At 41.2% G+C, this 23,967-nt stretch overlaps 1 protein-coding gene across 4 annotated transcripts in view; it reads left to right on the plus strand.

Moving 5' to 3' along the window:
- The window catches only part of APLF (aprataxin and PNKP like factor), an 80,595-nt gene extending 62,165 nt beyond the window's left edge, over positions 1-18,430 (plus strand). Inside the window, exon 10 of one of the 4 annotated variants that reach the window (XM_032497712.1) lies at positions 11,611-11,734. In XM_032497712.1, coding sequence (XP_032353603.1) covers positions 11,611-11,732 — 122 coding nt within the window. In that variant the 3' untranslated portion in view covers positions 11,733-11,734. Of the gene's footprint in view, positions 1-3,676; positions 7,819-11,610; positions 11,735-16,175 lie in introns of those variants that run through there. The other 3 variants (XM_032497710.1, XM_032497713.1, XM_032497711.1) reach the window with 3 other exon arrangements.
- Positions 18,431-23,967: the final 5,537 nt, after the last annotated feature.

Genomic DNA, 23,967 nt, shown 5'->3' on the forward strand with positions numbered 1-23,967 from the left:
TCAGAGCACTTTCCAAGTAAGTAAAGTTTCATTATCTCTGTGGCCCAGTTTCATACACTGTTATTTCTCTAAAAATACCTTCAGGACTTAAAAAAAAAAAAAAAAGAATAGGAACTCCCATCTAGATGGCATTTGTAATGTGGAATATTTTAAGTCACTACTTACATTTGCAACAAGAGAGTCTATTTAATTGATTCCACAGAGATAATCACATGTCAGCATTTAAAATCCTGTTAGGAAATGTGAACGTTGCGCCACTAACAAGGGACATAGTGCTGGGTTCGAGCGCTGACTTCGCCCTTGTCACAACTTTGGCTTTTCAGATGCTTTCACTTAAAGCACGTGGTACCCGTTCATGTGAAGTCAAGGGGATGAAATTTGACCACCAGCTCCATTGTTATGTAGGGTTTTTTTTTCAGAATCTGAACCTCCTGTTAAAAGAACATGAATGGGATGCTTATGTAAGCATCAAATGTAATGATGATTTGATAGATAAAAACAAATTTTTAAGGAAACAAATGGAATTCTTCTGACTAACATGTCCTTATTGCTTCAACAAATAAGCCTGCTCAATAAATTGCTAAGGATTTGCAGGGTTCATTAAGGCTTAAAGTGCCTTCAGTTAGCAGGGTTTACATAAAAGTCTTTAATGTAACTCATCGCATTAACAGGCAGGCTAGTCGTTAAAAGTGTAGGTTATAATTAGAAGGGTTTCTGTAAACTAAAGGTGTTCAGCAGTTGATTTGCAACTGGTTCATTTGTTCGTCCATTCATATCTTCAACAAATATATGTATGTTAATTGCTGTATGTGTGTTAGGCACTGTTGTGGGAGCTGAGGCTACAATAGAAACAAAACCCTGCTCTTGTAGAATTTCACAAAGATGGACGGTGCACATGTTAACAACTGTATGATGTCATGCAGTGATGACTGCTAAGAAGGAAAATAAAGCTGTGTGGGAGGATAGCATGGCGAGGGTGTGTCTGGGGGGTGGGAGGCTGGTGCCATTCCAGCTAGGACAGTAAAGGAAGGACTCTGATAATTTGACATTAGAGCAGAAGGCTGAAGGAGAGAGCAAGCCTGGTGAGTCTGTGAGGGAAGAGCATACCAGCCGGTGGGAATGGTGCTCCTAAAGCCCTGGAGATGACCCTGCTTGGACTACTCAAGGAGCAGCAAAGAGAGGGTAGAAGTGGAACAGTGGAAGTGAAGAGTGGCAGATGAGGTCAGAAGAGCTAGCAGTGAGCCGGCTGTGTGGGGTCTTAGAGGCCAAGAGCTACAAGGAAGGCCTCCAGATCTTAATCAGACGGAGACGAAAAGCTATTGGAAAGTTTTCTGGCTTCTTTGTGTAGGACGGACAAAGAGTGGAAGCAGGGAACCCAGTTAGGAAGATACTAGAATAGACCAGGAAGAAGACGATGGGGCTGGGACTAGGGTTACTGGAGTGGATGTGGTGAGAAGTGGTGGCTATATGTTGATGGTGGAGCCAGTAGGACCTCTTGACATATTAAATAATAGGTTTCCAGTGGGGGATGTTCAAGGATGACTCCAAGGTTTCTTGCCAAAACAACTAGAAGCTTGGAAGGCTAGAGGAGTCATATATTCATGAGACAATGACCAGATCTGGGTGAAGCACCTCAAGAACGGTGTTACAGGAATGTTACGCTTCAGATGCCTGTCAGTCATCCAAGCAGAGATAATATACAGACAGTAAAATACAATGAGTGTGAAATTTAGGCAATGGTCAGAGCGTATGATACAAATTTGGGAATTTAGGATATAAGACTAGATGGACTCATCGAAGGAATATATTAGAGAAGAGGTCCCAGCCTGAAATTTGGGCAGTCCGAAATTTAGAGGTTAGGAGGATGAGAAAGATTCAGCAAAGGAGATGGAGAAGGAACAGAGTAGGAGAACCTGTAGTTGCTTCAGCTTTATATATATATATATGCATTTCTTATAAATGTGCTAAGATAATTTCTGAATCTGAAAGGAAGCTCTATTGAGATGCCATTGGCTGTATATGTGAGACACTTCCAAGAGCAAAATGGACGGGAACAGAAATCCTGATGTTCTTTCCTGCTCGTTCCCTTCTCCGTCAACAAACTGTCCTCTAAATGATTTTTAAATGTATTCTATCATAAAAGTTATATGGGGAATCGAGATTAACTGGACGTAAACCATGCCCTCAAGATACAGGAGATGAGACATGTATCCAAGTAAATACAGTGCCAAGCTTCCCTTTAGGAACTGGTATGCTGCTTATGCTAATGAGAATTGTGCAAATTACTACTCAGCCTTTTTAGTCTTGGCCTCCAAGAAACTCAGGGAGAAATCTGATGCTTGGTTTATACTAATTCTGTTAAAAATTGGGGTTGTGTGCTGCTCTTTTTGTTACTTTCTGCTTTTATTTGTATTTTTAATTATCTCATTATTACTGTTACGAGCTACTCAAATGCTCTTGGAGTGAGTAGTGATATTAAGGAAAATATAAATGTCTGGGCTGTGGGAGGTAAGAGGACGGATAAATTACTTCCTTTGTCATCATTCTCATTTTTTTCACATCACATTTCTGGACTGTCATCTAAATCATACCTATCCATTACATATGAACATTTTAGAAAGAAGTTAGCTAAAGTATATACAAAAATTACAGACATTTTTAACCCATAATTTGCTGTTCATCATAGGGGTTGTCCTCTGCCACTCAGAAGATTTCCAGATAGAATCTTCCTCCTTGAGTTAACAAGTGCCCCACATCATCCTTGAGTCTCTCTTGGCCTTATTTTAAACCATCTCTGTTGCTCGCTGTGGAAAGAAAATAAAAGAGAGTGGGATGAAGGAAGACATGAATTTTGCAACAGAATTCTAGTATTATAATATTATTTAGAAATCCATAAATTCTAATGGCTGTTATCATAGTAATCCTCGTCTTATTGAAGCATGAACTGTAAGAGCTATAAAACTTCCCAAAGTATGTAAACCAGTATCTCCTCATTTGATCACAACCCTGATGTGTCAGTCCGATTGTGTTAGGTTTGCTGCAATAACAAACAATACCCAAATTTTAGCGCTTTACAAGAAATGGATGTATTTCTCCTTCATGTTACACGCATGTGGCTGTGGCCCTGCCCCATGTGTTTCCTCATCCTGAAATCCAGGCTAGAGGAGCAGCACCATCTGGGACACGCTGTTCTCGTGGCGGAGGGGAAGTGGCAGGAGTAGAACCACAGAAAGGCTCTTTAAGCATCTCCGTGGAAGTAGCACTCACTACTTCCACTCACTTTTCTTTGGCCAAGTCTAGTATCAGTGGGGTAGGTAACAAGGATCACATCACAAGGAGGGACGGTGAAGAACTGGGACAGAAATACATCCTGCCCCTTGGGAAGAATATGATTGTGATATTATTAAAGAGCCATTATTATGAATCTCAGAGGACCTTTTAGTCCCGGGAGCCTCGTGGTAGGAACAGTTAGGATTAAGCAAATGTTTAAAAAAAAAAAAGGTTAGAATTTTGGCAGATGATAATTTTAGCCCCCTTTCTAGAAATTTGTAGTGGTTAGCTATGTATTAAGTACAATTAGTTCTTCTTGGCGGAGAAAGATAATTTACAGTTAGGTGTTTCTGATCCTGGGTTGAGTGGGGCTTGATGGTCTGTGTACTGGACACCTGTGTTTCAGTGAGAAGCATTTCAGATGAAGACGATAACGTTAGGCAACCCAGTGATGACAGTTTTCTAGATGATGAGGAAGAGGAATACGAGCCAACAGATGAAGATTCCGACTGGGAGCCAGGAAAGGAAGACCTGGAGAAGGAAGACATGGAAGAGCTTTTGAAAGAAGCACAAAAGTTTATGAAAAGAAAAAAGTAACTCTTCTCTGAGATAATATATGGCTCATATTTACTCTTCCCGTATGGAAAAATAATGCAGGAACTAAGGAAACACTTAAGCAATAATTATTTTCTTTCTTTTTATAGATATGACTCTACTATTGATTCTCTGTAAATGAAACATGGAAATGTCAACCTGCAGTGTAGTGGATGGAATTTGCTATGTTATTTTGCTTTTTCATTCCTATTTAAAGCACCTAGAAATAGTAAGCAGCCAGAGAATTAAAGAGAAATAATTGATATTTTTCATGTACTTTGTGTGTCGGTAATAAAAAGTAAAAGCTATGGGTTGCACAAAACTTTGGCCTTTTTCCCAAAGATTCTGTCTTTGAGTAGAATGCTGTGCAGGTGTAACCAGGCAAATGACGTAACTGGTGGGAAAGCGTCCTTCGTTCATTCCTGCTGAAGTAATTCTTCAAGCAGAAGCAGGCTGGAAGAAATAACAGCCATCATATAATGGCAATTATTTTTTCTAGTACCCTGGATGTGAGCTTTGCCATTTCATTTACTACTTTGATTCTTTGAAACTTGGGAAAATTATCAAATGGATACTGAAAATAGATTCAGCTAGACTATAGAAATGTCCAACCTGCAGGGAATGCTCAAGTCTGTGATTTACTGTGCATCTGAGTTGAAAGGTAGAAAAACTCAAGGAATTTGGCCATTTCTTTTTCATACTGAAGGCCCGCCTGGTTATTTTAACTCTCAATATGCTGTCTTTACATTAAGAATATAGAAATTATTTTTGACGATAATTTTCTCAAATGGCATTCATTCTTTTATAGTCAGATGAAACTAGTAAGTTGTCTGCCAGCACTCAAGATTCTGGCCTCTTATTTCAAGAAGAGACCCTTTCACATTTATGAAGTGTATCTCTATTCTTAAAATACCATAGAGCATGTAATACTTTTCATTTTCGGTGACTTAGGATCTTTGAAATACAGTTTAGAATCTTTAAATTAAACAGTTGGGGATGTGTATACAGAGAAGCAGGTTTAGTACTGAAATCATAATTCACTGAACCAAGAAGCTTCCTTGTTGAACACTGATACCTTTTATTCTAAGAGAACCTAAAAATTTATATCTTAAAAGAGGAAGACAGATTTATAATTGTTTTCTTAGTGTTTTTAAATGTTTTCAGGTAATTGCATAAAATTAAAATTTACTACACTACAGCAAGGAGAAGATAAATATTTCTCTAGACCATTATTATCTATTATTCTGACTTAGTCTCTTGTTATTTAGGAACTAATTTTCTTCTCCTAAGGCCCTTTTATCTTGGGGGCTTGACAAACCTGTGAAAAAAATTCTTTAAACTTATCCTCATTCCTGCACTAATTTAATCTTTAAAGTGTTCCTTGACCTACTCATAGATGTATCCCAAAGGAATTAAAAGATGTGTGTTCACCAAAAAACCTCAGACACAATGTCCTCAGAAGCATTCTTCACAATAGTCAAAGGTAGAAACACCCTAAATGTCCATCAGCTGATGAATGGATAAACAAAACATGGTCTGTCTCTATAAGGGAATAGTTTTCAGCCATAGAAAAAGAACTAAAGTCTTGAAACATATCGCAGTGTGGAAAAACCCTGGAAACATTACGCTAAGTGAAAGAAACCAGATACGAAAGGCCATGTGTTGAATCAGCTCATTTATATAAAATACCCCAAATTAACAAATCCATTGAGACAGAAATTAGATTGGTGGTTGCCAGGGTCTGGGGGAGTGGAGGGGATAGAAGGTGACTACTAATAGATAATTTCTTTATAAATTGATAAAAAATATTCTAAATTAGTGGCGATGGTCACAAAACTGTCAGTAAGCTAAACCCCACTGAACTGTACACTTTCTCAGCGTAGGTTTTATGGTATGTGGATTATGTATCCCAATAAGGCTGTTATAAAAAAAAAAGAATACAAAAGGTGAGAATTGTCTTTCAGAAAGAAAAAGCAGCATTCAATATCAATACGTTCTTCTTGGAAGTAGAGGAATGTGATAGCACACGGTAGCTGTTTTTTAAGGAGAGTTTGCTGCGCCTTCATAATCGTCCTGAAGTCACTTTTGAGTATAACCAATGTATAAATATGTAACTTAATTGTAATGAAAATTTGCCACTTGTAACTGGACTGTGTTTAAATCTGTGATTTTCAAAATAGAGGGAAAACTCGTGAGATTGTGGGCTCAGAAGCAATGTTAACCGAAACTTGATTCTTTGATTGCTGTCCTGACCAGTGGAGAAGAGCCAACTCTCCTTATCCTGGTATTTGTGGAATTTAAACTCTATCTCAGTCTCTTCCATCAAGCTAAAAATGATCAATTTTTCACCTACATGTTTAATTCTAAAAGCAAATATTTTTGTTGACTTGGAGGGGAAGTGGGTTTTCAGGGACCTTGGGAGGCTGGAGACGTGAGGATGTTTTGGTGACGCGTGGGCACTGATTCTGCTTTTCCCCCAGGTCGAGGACAGCCTTGTTGACTCTGTGAGTTTCTAGAACTGGACAGTCCTAGTGGTTGTGAACATTCGTTGTAATCAAAGCGAATAGTTTATGAGCATAATTTTTCCAGAGTGGTGATCTAAAGCTGAGACTAAATAAATGGATAGTGGATTTCTTCTGGTTAATCTGTGCAGAGCTCAGAGTCACCAACACACCCCGTGGAGGGAGAAACCACACACGAGGTGCTACATTCAGCCCTGCTCTGGGAGACCACCTCGTTCCCATTCCGTTCGCCTTCTTGAGCAGGAATCTATAAGTGTGTGTGTGCGGTGGTGGTGGTGGTGGGGGTTCTTCCTGCCAATCTGCAAACCTAACTTACGAAGCTGTTCCTCTATAATAGGTATTGAAAGAAAATGATAAAGAGTAATGATTGCTGAGTTCATTACTGGCCAGCCTGATACAATGTACATAATAAACTCCGTTATCATAAACAACCACAGTTGTGCTGTCTTGCGCCCAAGACCCTGTGTGAGGTGCTGGTGAGTCGAAGAAGAATAAGATGGAGTTTCTGTTTTCTATGTGCTTTCAGTCTATTTGGGAAGATAGGCTATTTCTTCATTCAGTAACGGTGAGAAAACAAGAAAGAAAAGGACCTGGGGTCTACAGTCAAAGAGCTCGCAGGCAATGAGGCAGGAACGCAAAGAACGAAATGGGTAGAAAGGAAACAGTCTAAGAAGGGGAAGCTGGAGCGTGCTGTAAATGTCCTGTCTTGCTGCGTATTGACATACAATCTCAGTCTTGAGGAAGAGCCTCTTCTGATTCAGCTGCAAGCTGAACTAGTAGATTTCTTCATGCAACACAGTTTTTACTCGAAGGAATGACTGGCAGACCTACTGTGGTTATTTCAAACTTGAGTATGTGACGGTATGTGACAACCTTGAGTATTCCTCCAAAATGAACTAAGCCTGTATTGTTTTTTTTCCCCAAGAAAAACAACCAACAGTATATGTTGTAATTGTAAAAACTGAGCTTTCAAACAGAAATTAGAATTTTGGGGTTGAGGGTGTAGCTCAAGTGGTAGAGGGCATGCTTAGCATGCATAAGGTCCTGGGTTCAACCCCCAGTACCTCCTCTAAAAATAAACAAACTCAATTACCCTCCACCTGCCAAAATAAGATAATTAAATGATACAATAAGTAAATAAATAAAGTATTTTTTAAATTAGAGTTTTGGAAAACTGGTATCTGTCACTGAGAGCTTACCAAAACTTTTAAAACTGATGCTACTGTTGATATAATACAATGAAATGTATCAACATTTGGAAGATCTACAAAACTGAGCAAGTTGGCATTTTCCAAATGACCAATGTATGTTATAAAGTCAGGCATGGGTTAAAGATTTATTCAAAGCGTAAGATAGACCAATGAAACTTGGTGATTCAGAGTCTGTTAAATTCATTAATGTGGTTTCAGATTACACGTTGCACCTAACCTTTCAGAAGCTGCTATCTATTTTTGGTGATATATCAAAAATAATATTCACAATTATCTGAAAAGCCTATTAAAATACTCCTTCCTTTTCCAACTACATATCTGGGTAAGGCCTAATTTTCTCTATATACTTCAAGCAAATGACATCTGAGAGCAGATACGAGAATTCAGCTGTCTTCTATTAAGCGAGGCATTAAAGAAATCTACAAAAATGTGAAACAATGCCACTCATATTATTCAATTAATTATTTTTTATAAAATACATTATCTATGTTAATATGTAGTAGGTTTATTATTTTAAAATGCATTAGCAAATAAATATTTAAAATTTCTCAATTGTAATTTCCAAAATGGTACATATATTTAGATCTGACCCTCATAAACAAAAGCTCTTTGGGGTCATCAAAAATTTTTAAGAGTTAAAGAAGTCCTAAGCCTCAAAATTTTGAGAAGCACTCAATTAGATCACTGTGCCATTCGATTAGGCTAGTTATGGGTCAGGGAGGGTAAACTCCAAAATCTCCGTGTTCTGACACAGGGGAAGTTTCCTTCTCCCAAGATTTTCTGTTAGGTGACTAGGGCGCTGTCTTCCAGGTGGCAATTCAGCATTCCAGGCTTTCAGAAGCTCAGAAATCTCGTATCATGGTTGCACCACTGGGATGTGAGAACTTAATAATCCTGACTGCAAGAGAAATAGAGAAAGTGGAGGGTTGTACCCTGAAACTTAAATGCTTCAGGCTGGAAGTGACACTCATACTCACAGCCCATTGGCCAGAAGTAGTCACATGGCCTCTCCCATTGAAAAGGACCCGGGAAGTACAGTTTTGTAGCCCAGAAAAGATGAGAACCAGACACAGTGAATGAACACTAGTAATGTCTACAGTCACTAAAGGGGCGAGTGATAGATAGGGAGAGGAGAGATGAGGACGAGATCTGGGGTGTAACCATTTAAGGAGTAGAAGTAGAAAGAAGACTCTTTAAAGGAGTTAGAGGGAGAAGAGGGGTGCCAGGGGCCTGCTGTGTTGCAGACGCTAAAAGTAGAGCGAGTGTTAAAAGAGAAAGTAGCCGACATTGTTGGTTGCTACAGAATGGTTACAAGCCCGAGAACTGAGATTGCATTTGCCTTCCTACTTCGTGGAGATAATTGAAGTTCTGAGAACTTGCACAGACTTGCACCTGTGTCTACCCATCTCCCAGCTACTCCCGTATTGTCTGTTGTCTTTCCTGATAGAACAGTTGAATTGCCTGTGTTCCTATTTAAAGCCAACCCCTGAGACTCAGTCACCTCTTCCGTGCTTATGGGTATCATACTGGTAATTCTTCCCTTTGGATCCCGCCTCATCCGTTTCTGCCCAAATACTGAACCATTCCCATCACTATATAAAGAATATTTCTTCCATCCTAAAGAACAAATGAGTATCTTCCCTCGACTTCACTTTTCCCCACAGCGTTACTACTCTCACTTCTCTTCTCCCCTTAACAGCAAAATTCGTCTAGAGTGTTATCTATCCTTGCTGTCACCAGTGCCTCTCCTCCTTGGAAACTCATTGAAATCCAGCTTTCCTTACCACCTCTCCACTGAAACTGCGTTGATCAAGGGCATCAGTGATCACTGTGCTAAATCCTGTGATCAGTTCTCAGCTCTCATTCTTCTTGACCTTTCTGCAACATTTGAAATAATATGTCACTCCTGCCTCCTTGAAACACTTCCTTGACTTGACTGCTAGGAAGTTAGAACACCTTGAGTTTTCTCTCCTTGACTCCCAGTATCCACTGCTGGATGTTTCATTTGTCCATGAGTTCTTAATGTTAAGAGTACCTTGAAGCAGAGTCCTTGGTCTTCATGTTCCTATTTACATTGCTTTGTTTGGTGATTTTATGCAATCTTGTGGCTTTTTAATATGTGCAGATAACTCCTAAATTTGTATCTCAAGCCCTGAGCTCTTCCCTAAGTTCCAGACCCACCCAGTTGTCCCCTTGGCATCTCTACTTAAGTGTGTGATAGACATCTCAAACTTCACACGTTCAGTACTGAATTCTAATTGCCCTCCTCACTCCCCGCAAACCGTCCTCTCCTGATCAGTCGACACAACTTGATATGCTTGACCTTCCACTTTCTCCCACACGCCGCAAAATCTCGATGGTTCTACTTTCAGAATTTATCCAGAATCTGCTAAATACTGAGCTATACCTACCCTGATCTCTTCTTTTTTGAAAGAGAAATTTGTTCTTCCAAAACTGAGATTAAGCAAACTGTCCAGCACCCTTGATTACTTGCCGGAGAAGTTTGCCTGCCTTTGATAGTGCTGTCTAAGTGCTAACTGACAGGAGAGAAAATCGTGTTGCTTGGTGTGTCTAATTAATAGCCACAGATCAATCTGCCTGTTTTCTTCCTGGATATAACACTTGTTATTTCTGATTAATGGTTGACATCTCAAGATGGCATAAATCATCTCTGCCTAATAGTAACCATGTCACCTGATAAAAAGGTGACCCTTTTAAGACTTAGCAGGTTTACGAGTCTGTGAAATAAATAAAAGTCTGGAATTAGCAGTCTGGGTATTTATGTACATCTTCCCTAATCAAAGAGACATGTTTGTTCCCCCAAACTTTTTTCTTCCAAACTGGCAGCCTATCTAGAGTCCCCCTAAACCAGAAAGATCGCAGGCAGTCACCTGAGAGGTTTGGTTTTAACAAAAGAGCTATTGGCCGTAACAGAATGACAGTGTAAAGTTAATGAAGTTCCCACATCTTCACTCCACACACTATCACACCAATGACAGCCACCCTCAGTTCATTGTTAAAGAATGTTTGACATTTCCTTAGTGGAGCTGCCCACTGGTGATGACCCACTGTCTCTGAGAACATGCCCAGGAGTGGCTCCGGGGGCCACATCCCGGCTCCGTGATCCTGCCTCTGACCTCAGCCACTGATGCAGTGTGAGCCCAGACCCTGCCCGGTCCATTAGCTGCTCCTCCCAGGGGATTTGTGCTGGATGAGGACAGAGAGGAGGAGTTGGAGCTGGGGTACTGGGACACTGTGGCCATCTGGAGAGCGGGTCCCCAGATCTTTGATTGAACTACACGGAATTTTTCTTTTTAATTTCCCTTAAGCTAGCTAGAATTGAGGTCTGCTGCCTCCAGCAAAAAGAAAAAAAAAAAAAAAAATCTTATTACCCTAAAGTGTACATTCTGATTAAGGTATGTAATCAACATTACAGTCTTCATTTAATTAAAGGAATTTTAGTCGCTAATTGTTATGATCTTTTCCTTTCCTGTTTTCTCCAAAAGTCGGAAGTAACGAAGGAGGCAGACTGAGGTAGAAATGTTGAAAAGTTACGGTTTGTCTTCTAAAATGTCTGATGCAATGCTTTACCGTGAACTTCTTGGCATTTTGTCTTGTGATAAGTCTCAAAGTTTATTGTTATACAGATGCTATTTCAATGCTTTCTAAGCTCAAATATACGTAAGGATTTCTTAAAGGAAAAAAATTCTTGCAGATCTTCAGACCCCAGTGCACCGACATTTATTTAGCTTTAAACTACTGCAGTTAGAAGTGAAACAAAACACTAGTGACTAATTCATAATGAAACATGAAATAAATACAACTTTATGAGTACACAGCGATACTACTGTTACTACTATTAATAATAAATATTTTTCACAAAGTAAAGGAAGGGAAAAAACTCATTCTCACTAACTTCCTACTCTGGAAATTAAATGGAATATTTATCCTGCCTTTGGGGAGGAACTGTATTTCATTCCCAGTGGATGAGGACAATCTCTTCTTTATAACAGAATGCCAGCTAATGAATGGAGGAGGAATGGGAAAACTAGGAAATCACCATTTTCTAACCTCCAGTGTAACCACTGATTCAGGCAAGGACCATCACACATCCTGGGAAGTATCATCATCCTGAAGGTAATTTACAAAGGAGAAAACGTAACTTTGCAGTGGAGAGATAGGTGTCACTCACCAACATGACCTTACGTGCTTCCTGAAAAATGTTCTTGACCAGAATGTTTTACTGACTCTAATTAAGCCTTTGAACCTAACTCCCAGGATACAGAAAATATACTGGATGGAGGAACATGGTAAATGACACCACAATAAAATAATCAGCTAAACACACAATGTAGAACATTCTATCTGATCTCTTACAAAAAGATAATGCTCTGAAAAGATGGGGGGGCACTCTAGACTTAAAGAGAAAAAAAATCATAACCACCACATTCAGTGCATGAATCTTGATTTGACCTTTCTTTGGGAAAAACAGCCATAAAAGATATTTTTAGAACTAGTGGAGAAATTTGAATATGGACAGAATATTAGATGACATTCAGGAGGAGGCAAGGACGGATAGGAGATGTCCCCCTTTAGTGGAGGGAGGCAGGAGCTGGATCACGCACCGCCAGAACACGGGGATGTTCAGAAAGAGGTGAGCATTGAGGGGGGTTTGGAGATGACTGTGAATTACAGAGGGTAAGTTCTGGGGTTGAGAAGGAGTGAGAAACCAAGTCAGATTTGTATACACGCTGAACACACATAAGATAACTGGGTGAGGAATGATCTTAGACTTGACTGAGGTAGACGGGGCTGCGAGGCATTGACGGGATAAATCCCAAAGAAAGAATTCACTCTGACTGCAGCCTCCAGCTTGGCTTGGTCTACGGGCACCTGAGGCTTGTGGTGTCCTGAAGGAGGGGAAGAGGAAGCAGTACTAGGAACATTCAGAACTCTGGGGTTTCAGTATTTCGAACTAAAAGCCCTACCCCAGCAGAGAAAGGCAGTCATCCCAGGGGTGTCACGCTGGTCCAGTGTCCCTGAGGGTGAGGGCTGTGTTCTCTTTTTCTCTCACAATCCTCAGCCCATGCTGTATACAGAGCTGTGTCAGCAAATGCGTTTTTTTCAAAGTGAGTTCATTTAGATCTTGTGACTTTGAGACAATGAATATTCTACAAGAGAAAGTGACTTACACTCTAACCGACAGAATCCAAGTCCGCGTCAGCTGAGAGAAAGATAAATCTATAACACAAGTAACCTTACCAATATTTCTACCCATAACCATTAATAACACCCAAATTATTAAAAGTTTAAAAACTTTAAATGAAAATAATGAACACCTTGTATGCATATTAATAAAATGTTACTATATTAAGTGTTGATATGTGTGTAAGAGATACTGAACTTAGAAATGAAATCCTCTTTGGTGTGGGGTGAGTATTTAAAACCGTTTTCCTTTTAGAGGTAATATTTTTCTCCAACTCCATCGAACTTAAAAACATCATTTCTTCTCCATGGCCATCATTATGCTGGAAAAAAAAAAAAGAAAAGAAAAGCTATTGAAAATGTAACTGATCATGCCCTTTAAGTAGTATCTCGAATTGATGACAGGTTAGCTAATATTCCTGAACTTTTCTAGATAGCTCATTAACTCCCTGTCAGACATTAACCTCAAAAGCCTTTCTGTTTCATCATGATGACTGGAGAATATGAACTGGATGAAAGTAGTAAACGTATCATTATCAGTTACTTTTACTGCTGGGAGAAGCTTTAGAATTTATTGGAGAGCAACACAGACTGTGGAGGAATTGTTGACTGCAATTCGAGACAATGAGATTGCTTCCTCTGATGACCCCATGTGTAAAGGGCCATCAAAAAATATAGAAGAATATTCATCAGTGGCGAGGCAGTAACAATCTTAGGGAAATCTTGGTGTATAAAGATCAAATATTTAAATTTTTTATGCTTAAGATTTCTTTGGCAAAAAATCGGAGAAAACAGAGGCGCAGAAAAATTCCCCAGAACCACCTGCAGACCGTCACTACTAACTCCCTTTTTGAGCATCCTATTCCCATTTTGCAACTGGTTAACTTAAGATCTAGATGTTAAGGAATCCTCCAAAGTTACAGAGGAAAAATTAGTAGCAGTGGTGGTCCTGGGAGGGGATGGCGGGTGATTTAGACCTGTTCTTCATTCACTGACATCAACAGTTCAAGTATTCCCCAACCCACCAGCTGCCCCTAGTTAATAGTGGTGGGTTCCGGGATAGACCTGGTTCACCTGATGCCTGAACCACCTCTCTCACACCTAACCGTAACCTCTTCCCCACCTAATCTTATAAACAAAACAAAAAGCCAGTCGGTTGGATTTTTATCTCCTGCTTTGATTTTGCTCCAGGGCAGTCCTTTAGAATGTGGACAATCAGTGACAGATTCATCCGATTATCAGCCCCACTGAAATCCATCTTCTTAGTGAACTAAGGTCTTATTTGCTGGGTTTGCTACTTAAAAGAATGAGATAAATCTATAAGGGAATAAAATAGATGCCAACTTGGCATCGTTCTTTCAGTGATGAATCAAATATCTCTGAAAGAAGAGTTCCTGATTAAAGATGCAAGGACCCTGTCATTGCTAATTCCAGCCAATTTCCTGCCTCGAAATGTCTTCCTGCCTCTGTCACTGCCGGTGACTGACAGCTGGCTTACTAATTAAATTTAAGCAGTGTTTGCTTTTCTTGACCTTTACTGAGAAATGAATTTTCAAGCTCTAGACATGAATAGAGTGCTTTAATTTGGGGAGAATGATGTGTTTGTATCATCCCCAGCAATCCCCAGATCTGATTACCTCTGTTACTCCAACGTTCCACTTCACAGCAGGCTTCTGGGGGATGGCTGGTACTGCAGCCACTCTGTAATTAGTGCCCAGCCTTGGCTCTCTGCACGCCCATCACCGAAAGAGGGCGTGTTGGCTCCTGATCGAATGGATAAAGGCTCTAGGTGACCAGTTTTGAACCTCTAGATTTCTCATATTCTGCCCAGGTCTTTGTTCATGCTGGTTCATATAACAAATAGTTTTCTCAAGCTGGAGCGTTGATTTTCTTATTTTCCTGCCTGTCTTCACCTTCTGCTCGTTCCTTTTTTCCCCTCTCTCGATTCCCTATTGCTCTCCAGCCCCCTCTACTGGGGACGACCTGGTGGTGCGGCAGCAAAGAGTCCTCCGCTCTTTGCAAATCATGTATCTAAGAAGGAGTTAATATCCAGGATATATAAAGAATCTCTACAATTCTACAACAAAAAGGAAGATACCCTGATCAAAATATGTGCAAAGGACAAGGACTTGAATAGACGTTTCTCCAAAGAAGATATACAAATGGCCAACAAGTATCTGAAAAGATGCTCAACACCCCTTATCATTAGGGAAATGCAGATAAAAAATGCAGTAAAATATCACCTCACACCCCCGAGGATGGCTCCTTTCAAAAAACAAATAACAACAGACACAAAACCCAAATAACAAGTGTTGGTGAGGATATGGAGAAACTGGAAACCTTGTGCACCGTTGGCAGCATGTAAAACGATGCAGCCACTGTTGGAAACATTATGGCAGTTCCTCGAAAAATTAAAAATAGAATTACTGTGTGGTCCAGCAATTTCACTTCTGCATATATACCCAAAGGAATTGAAAGCAGGGTCTCAAAGAGATATTCGTACACCCGTGTTCATAGCAGCATTATTTACAGTACGCAAAAGGTGGAAGCAAACTCAAATGTTCATTGACAGACGAAAGGACAGACAAAGTGGGTTACATACGGACAACGGAATATTACTCAACAGAGGGAAGTTCTGACACACAACGTGGATGAACCTTGAAGACATTGTGCTAAGCGAAATAAGCCGGTCACACAAGACAAATACTGGAATAGTTCCACTTTCATGAGGTAGTAGATTAGCCAAGTTCATAGAAACAGGGTTCCAGAAGGTTGTGGGGGAGGAGGAAGGCATGCGATTGCTGTTTTATGGGTCTAGAGTTTCAGTTTCGCAAAGTAAAAAAGTTCTGAGGATTGCTTGCAAAATAATGTGAATATACTTAGCATTACTGAACTGCACACTTAAAAATGGCTAGGATGGTAAATATTATGTTATATATATTTTACCACAATTAAAAAGAAAGAAATTCTCACAAGTAGAGATATTTCAAAGCACAATCTAAAAAAATCAGTTAAAACTCTGATTTAAATTTTTCAATTTCTCTAGCACCTGTCCTGTGTGTCCCCCTGGGCTGGGCTTACCTCTTCTAGGACCCGTGAGTGTAGTAAATCTCTTGCAGTCTCATATGCCTTTCTTTGGTGTAATTCTGTGTCTGAACCAGAATGATCAACATTAAAAAAAAATTTAACTAACATAATGGTTCCTTACAACACACAAACATTAAAATAAATACACAGATCTAGATTTACGCCATACCAAAAATGATGAAACCCCTGCAGCGCAAGCATGCAGACTACTCTCTCTATCCTCCAAGGCAGGACAGCTCAGCCTCCGTTCCCACACTCCTGTCCCATCATTTCCCATGTTTGCCAGGAACCCTGACGGCTGATGGCAGGGAAGCTTGAAGTAGTTTGCGGGCCACAGCACGTGGGCATGGCACAAATGGCTGGATCACCAAGTAGCCAGCACAAACAGAAGCGGTGAAGACCTGAAGGAGTTAGATGACCCTCAAACCCGGTTTTATCTTCCCTCTAGAGGATTCACCTGTTTCCATCGCCTTCCGGGCAGACGTGAGTTTATAACGCCTGGTTCTAAAATGTTTTTGCCATTCAGCCTTGTTAACAGTGTATGATTGTTTATAATCTTTAGATTTCTCTAGATGATTTCTTTTTCTTTCTTTCTTTCTTTTTGTGGCAATATGTTATCTAGTTTTATTTCATTTATTTATTGTTACTGAAATAGTTTTGACTTGTGCAACCTGGTGATTTGATACATTTGTATATTGCGATGTGATTGCCATTGTAGCAAAATTTAGCACATTTATCACTTTACATAATTATCCTTGTTTTAAGTAGCTGGAATAGTTAAATGATAGTATTTCAGCAAGCTGGTGGTTACAATGCAATATGCTGCACAGTACTGTGCCTTTTACCTCTGAGGCTTGTTTGTTGTATCCAGATGGTCTAAATACCTCTGCTGCACATCCACTTACTTTCTCAAATGCCCCTGACGAAGCAGAGTGCTGCTCCCCTCCCTGCAGTAGAAGTGGAAAGTACAGACAATAAATGGCAGCACAGGAATTTGGACCTAGATTTATCTGATCTCAAGTCCCATGCTACATCCAGGGCTCGGTGCCGCCCTTTCTTGTGCCTAAGCACAGATGATGGATGGTATCAATGGCCCTGTTTGTTGAGCGCTGCCAGGTCCTGCGGTAAGCATTCTAGGTTCTGAAGCACTTCAGAGTTTCAAGTGGTTGTTTTAAGCTGATTGGTTTGGGTAATTTTTATGTAGCAATCGATAATTAATATAATGAATGTTTCATTTGATTCCTTTCACCAACTTGCCAACCTTATTCATCTTCCATTGCTGCCCAGGAAACTTACCAGAGAGAAGAGATGATTCATGGCAAGCAGGGTACTCACAATGGCATGTGAGTTAGGATTCTCTTTTTAAATTTGTAAATGGAAACGTGGGGATTTTATTCTTCAGTCTCACATGCTTGACTCTTGTGAGCCCACTCTTAAGAGAAGGGTCAGTGCTCATTCGGCCACAAAATCAGGTTGCTGAGCTCATGAGGTTGAGGACCATACCTGAGTGGTTGACGATTGCCTTGTAAGGATAAGACAGCCTTCTGGCCATTCCTTCCGTGAATGCACCTGCTTTTTCTCATGAAACTCCTCCTCACGGCTGCCTGGGAGGAAGAGTCCGGGTCCCGAGGAGCCCTAAGTCTCATGGGACATTGAACCTGCATGATTCATGACTCATCTGTTCTGTTTTTTCAATGGAAGCTGAATGAGATTGAGGCAGTGGTGGTTAAAGGAATCAAATGTTTATGGGTGTACTAATTATTGATTAATGTATAAAAATTACCCAAAACAACAAATGCTTATTATCTTCAGTTTCCATGGGCGTGGCTTAGCTGGGAGCCTCTGCATTAGGACTCCTCACAAAACTGCAGTTGAAGTGTCAGACCGGGCTGCGGATGACTGAAGGCTCAACTTGGGACAGTCCACTTCCGAGCTCACTCCTGTGCCTGGTGGCAAGCCTTAGGGCCTCACTGGCTACTGTCCAGAGACATCAGGTCCTTGTCCCGTGGGCCTTTACAAAGGGCAACTCACAGTACAGCCGCTTGCTGGCTCTAGATCAAAATGAGAGAGCAAGAGAGTGTGCCCAATACAGAGCCCTAGTCTTCCTTAACCTAATCTCACAACTGACGTATCATCGCTTTTGCCATATTAGATTTATTAGAAGTAAGACACTAGGACCAGCCCATGGTCAGTGGGGGTTGGGGTTCCACACGGCGTGAACGCTAGGAGGCAGGGGTCACTGCGCGTCACAGGAGGCCCGAGGCTAGTGGAGTTAGCAAAGCATACTCTACCCATGGACAAATACGAACAAATAATTACTAACAAATAATACAACCTACCGCATAGTCCCTAAGGCTTAAAAGAAGCTCATTTGTTCATTTTATAAGATTATATATATAAATTGATCGTATTTATATTAATTAAAATCTAGCAGCTTTCTGAACCAACGCTGTGTTAGATTGTCTTGAAGTGCCCTCCCCATCTCTCCTTTCCTCCTCTCAGGGCCTGCATTGCCTGGCGTGGGGCGTTGCATACATCAAGCAGTTAATAAGTGCTTGTTAAAGGTATTGTTGAATTTAGGCATTTCTTCTTGCTGTGACATCTAAAAAAATGTAGCTTTTCAAACAGTAGGCATTCAAAAAAAAAAAAAGGACTGAATTGAATTGAGGACAGGAAAAAGAACAGCTCTTGTTGGTGGAGACCCGGACAGCCTTGTGTGATTCAAGGATTACAAAACAAGAAAAGAGAATGATGTCCTACTGGGATTTCCTGGTGTCTTTAAGTGCTCTGGGCTAGCTAGTGGAGTCAGAGCTCAGGCGTGGCCCCTAGAAGCTGGAGGGCTCCACACTGTTACCCGACTTGATTCCCCCAGGATGTGTAGCTAAGCTCTGTCTCTTGTCACTGCTTAAACCACGACACTCAGAGGCTCTCACCAGAAGCCTCTCTCTCCTGCCGTTGCCTCCAGTACCAGAAGCATCTCTCCCCTGTATTGAGTGCATCGTTCTAGCTGTCTTCCTGGCTAGAGGTGGCACTGAGGCCCCCTGCCTGGAACCTGGGGCTCCAGCACACTGCCAAGGCTTTTCTGATGGCCGACACATCATCCGTCAGGGAAGCGGAGGAAAAGTCTGGCTGCACAACCGTCTTGTCTCTCTAAGACCAGGGCAGTTCAGTTCCACCGCTGGACCTTCCATACGGCCTCTCCGGGCCTCCTGCCATATACTCCCAGAAGCTCCATCCTTGCGCGGGCCCAGTGCCCACCCATTTCCTGTCGACTGTGACTGAGATGCGGAATAGCTGCATTATTGTCTTTTCCTCCTGGATGCCAAGAGGCAGTGTCCCCAGGGAAAATAATCTGAGCTCGGAATTCTGTTCAGTCTCCCATCTGGTCTCCTCAATACATACAACAGGGGCTCTTGTAATAAACTGCGTCCACCTGTAGAATGTGAAGCCAGTCCTCTGGCACATTGAACATTTGTGTGTAGTCTGTCCTCTCTATCTGTGTATTGAAAACAGACACTGCCACATGCTAGTGTCACACAATGAATTCTGTGTAAGATTATTTTTAAGACACTCTGTTCTTAGGAAAATATTTACACCAAACTGCAAGTAATGGGGTTAAGGATAAAAGTAAGTTGAGAATTTTCATCTTCTGTACGTGATATGGTTTGAAATTTTTTTTAACAACAACACATGTTACTTTTGTGATCACAGACAAAACTTAAAGACATTGGAAGTATATACTTCATGTACTATGCCTAATTAAACATTCGCTATCTATCTATTTATCTATCTCTCTATCTCTCTATCATCTATGTATCCTTGTTGAAATAGTATTTGATGTGCGGGGAGAGAGAGCACGAGCATGCGCAAGTGAGCGTGGACTCTGGGGACACACCTGTGCGTGGATAAGGTGACGTCATCAACAGGTAAAGAGCTGATGAGGAAGCCAAAGTGCTACCACACGAAGTGGCGCTTCCATCTGAGCAGCGTCAACTCTTCTCAGCGATGGCGTCTGCTCTACTCACCTAAATCACAGAAAGTCCTAGTCCTTTGTCTCAATATTCCCACTCCTCCCCCAACCACCACTTTAGGTTAATTAACAATGAAAGCGGTCTCATCACATCAGCTGTACCACTCATTACAGCCTGGCTGTCAGCCAGTGATAAAAGTGCTCACAGGGGTTTGCCGTGTGCATCACGTGTCTCCCCCACCACACCCACTACACACACACACATACACACCCACACAACTTGAAAACAATCTGAATATAAGACAGTTTTGTAATGTACTCACTACAGCATGGAAGAGATTAATGACACGGTTTTACGTGTGATTTGACTTCCACCTGCTCCGGTGCATCTCTCTCCCAGTACAAGGAGCACAGAACTCTGAGACTTGACTTGGCTTAGAATGAGGTCATCTTCCTGGCCCTGTGCCCGTGGCTGGTCTCCTGGCTGCAATGCAAGCAAATGTCAGGCAGATCAAAAATCAGAAGAGGGAAAAATGGTTGTGTGAAATCAACTGAATCGACCCATGCTGATTACAAAGCGACTCTGAGCAGAAGGTGATAAAGGCTGAAGAATCAGAGAAAGATTAAGATAGCTCCAAAGAGAGAGAGTGTTTATTTGAATTCTCAAATTAAGCTACCGATCCAATTTCCATTTTTTACAGTTTGTGATCTTGGCTAATTTGATAGGCAAAATTCTATCTTATTGTTTCTAGATGAAATGTCCTTGATTACTGGGGAGGGTAAGCACCTTAAAATACATTTTTATTGTTATGGGCATTTCTTCTTGTGAATTGCCTGTTTGTGTATTTTGTCCATTATTCTTTTGGGGTTCTAGCTTTGTCCTTATTACAATGTATTGTAAGACAATACATATTAGATTGCTTCATAGATGAAGGATCTTGATCTTTTGTTTACAGTATTTGTCTGAAATATTTTTCCTAGTTTGACATTTATCTTTTAGTTTTGTTTATGGTTTTTCTGACTTTCAAGTGTTTTAAAGGTTAATGTAGAAAAATGTATCCATTGCCTTTAGGAGATCGTCTGTTAGTTCCTGGTTTTTTGCTGAGTTAAGCCTGCGGCACCCTGAAATCTTATGAATCTCATAAATTTTTATCGCTGTTTTCTTTCAGTTTTAATTCTTTGAATTTAAGTCTTTCATCCTTCCTTACTGCATCCTGGAATATAGTATGAAATAAAGATCTAAATGAATGATTTTCCCTAATAGTTGAATCTCCTATTTGTTGTAATCAATTAGCTCATCTTTTTCCCACTTATGAAATTTAAAGCATTATACAGATAACATAGGTTCATTTAAGAAAATCAGAAAATACAAATAATTGAAATGAGGGGGGAAACGCTTGTATTTTCTTCCCACTCTGAGTTGAGTGTTAGCTATTTGCTCTGTCTTCCAGACATTTTCTTCTATAGATGTATGTGTGTATTTCCCCTTCAAATGGAATCATATTGTAATATGGTTTTGTATTCTGATTTTTTTCCAGTTGGTAATCTATTATAACTATCTTTCCATGTCAATCAATATTCTTTCACAGCATTATGTCCTAATTAACTTTTCATTGAAATATACTGTACATCCAGAAGTGTGAACATTTCATAAGGATATAGCTAGACGAATGTTTGCTGGCTGAACACACCAATGTAACCAGCTACCAGACCAAGAAAAAGAATATTGCTAGCATCTCCAAGCCCTACAAAAAGTCCCTTCCTGTGATCTCCCTTCCCCAAAGGTGAACACTGTTCTTCTGTCCTGACTTCTCACAGCATCGATTCATTTCCCTTTTCGATAGCTACACAGTATTCCATCACACATAAATGGATCACAATATACTTACTGTGGGTTAAATTGTGTCCTCCCAAAGCATATATTGAAATTCTAACCCCCGAGTACCTGAAATATAACCTTTCTTTGGAAATAGGGTCTTCGCAGATGCAATCAAGGTAAGGTGAAGTCATTAGGGTGAGTCCTAATCCAACATGGCTAGTGTCCTTATACAAGGACAATGCCACCTGAAGACGGAGACACACGGGGAGAAAGCCCTGTGGTGACGGAGTCAGAGACGGGAGTGACACAGCTACAAGCCGAGGAAGACCAAGGACTGACAGTCATCACCAGAAGCCAGGGAGAGGCAGGGAAGGATCCCACTTAGAGACTCAGAGGGACCATGGCCCTGCGGACACCTCAGTTTCAGACTTTAGCCTCCAGAAATGTGAGAGAATGAATTTCTCTTGCTTCAAGCCACCTATTTGGGGAACTCTTTTATGGCAGGCTTAAGAAACTAACAACTAACGCAATTTTGATGGCTTTGGGATTTCTCTAACATTTTCTTATTTTATAGAACATTCCTTTATATTCCTTTCAATATAGTTCCTTAGAAGAAACTATAAAAGTGAAGAATCTGTATCAAATTATACTAGTAGACACTGTAAGTACAATGGACTTAGTAAGACGATGGCTATGATCCTCCAAGTCTCCTAGGGTCCTACTTGGGGATATAGGTGGTGCGGGCTGCTTCCTTTATAATTTCTCCCCTAACTCCAGGCTTACCAGGACTCCCAAGCCTGTGGATACAGTGACCCCACATAAAGGTATAACTCAATCCTGCCACCACCTGCGAAGTGCAGAATATCCCAGCCCCGTATCTCTGGACGTCCCTGGCCGTGGGTGGGGGCACAGGGGAATGGTGGTTATCAGTTTAGTTCTTGAACAATCCTCTTATATTTTTCTTCTTCTGCCCAACCCCTCAACACACCCTCCCATAAAGACTTTTGGGGGCCTGGCTCTGCTACTTCCCCTGAGAGTGTGTAAGGTCTGCGGAAGGACCCGAATCAGAGCTTCAGAAGCTGCTCCTACAAGGTGGCATTCCATGTGGTCCTCACTGCATTAGAACCAGGCAAGGTTTCTCACACAAGGAGAGAAGGCCTCTCTTAGCCATGCGGTACCAGGAGCCCTCAAACAGCCCTCCCCATTTTCTCCCGTCTCCCAGAGTCCCCTGCCTGTAGCCCCGTCACCTGGGACTTAGCCAGAAGACCAGAACCCGAGGCAGACACCATACATCCATCACTGACCCCACATGAAATATTCCAGATTGATGATCCCACATTTATGAGACTTCATGCCGAGGTGTATCTAGGTCTTAACAGTGGGCACCCTTCATGCTCAGACTCATTACCAGCTGTCTTCAGGAACCTTCGTAATATTTTGATATCAATAGGTAAAATTTCCTCATATTCCTCTTCTTATTTAACCAATTCTTGTATGCCATCACTTGTGCATTCTGCCAGATAAACACATGAATAATTTTGTCAACCATGAAGAATTTGTCAAGGATAGCATTAAACCAATAAAATCGATGAGAGATTTGACATCTTTGGAGTGTTTGGGCTCTCAGGAATGAGAGCGTGTCTCTGTGTGTGGCTGAATCTTCCTTCACGTCTCCTCCAGGGGGATTTGGGGAGCTGGAGAGGAAGGGCGGAGAGCAGTCCAAACCCCCTGCTGAGTGGACTTTGGGGAGCTGATCCATCATGCATTGCTGGCTCTAGTGGAGGGCGGGCGGTTGGAAAACGAGACAGGGTGAGTTCTGAGCCAGCTCTGGGTGTCTTCCAGGAATCCTTGATTTTTTTTTTTTTTTTTTAAAGAACTGGATGAAGAGTGTATACTCAGAGAACAAATCTGATGAAGGCAGAAAACAAGCTGAGTTAGTCAATTTGCCAGACAGGAGGAATTGTGGCTGAACCCCAGAGCCAAGGGCCAGGGAAAGAGGGGCAAACTGCGAACAGGTAGCAGTGTGCGTTGTGAGTGTTCTGGCCAGAGAGGGGGCACTGGGCTAAATGTCAGAAGACTTGGATTCCAGTCTGAGCTCTGCAGTCAGCCTGCTCTGTTCCCCTGGGCCAGAGGCCTTCCCTCTTAGTACCTGCGTGCTCCTTCCTCAGCATGGGTGCTGCCTGTATGACCTCTGAGGCCCTCCTTGAGCTGGGTTTCTGAGTGGCATTTACTAGAGCCCTGCAGGAGTTACATGGCTGAAAAGAGCCCCAGGATGTTAAGCTTTCATGT

This window comes from Camelus ferus, chromosome 15 (genome assembly GCF_009834535.1).
Source record: "Camelus ferus isolate YT-003-E chromosome 15, BCGSAC_Cfer_1.0, whole genome shotgun sequence".
Classification (NCBI taxonomy): Eukaryota; Metazoa; Chordata; class Mammalia; order Artiodactyla; family Camelidae; genus Camelus; species Camelus ferus.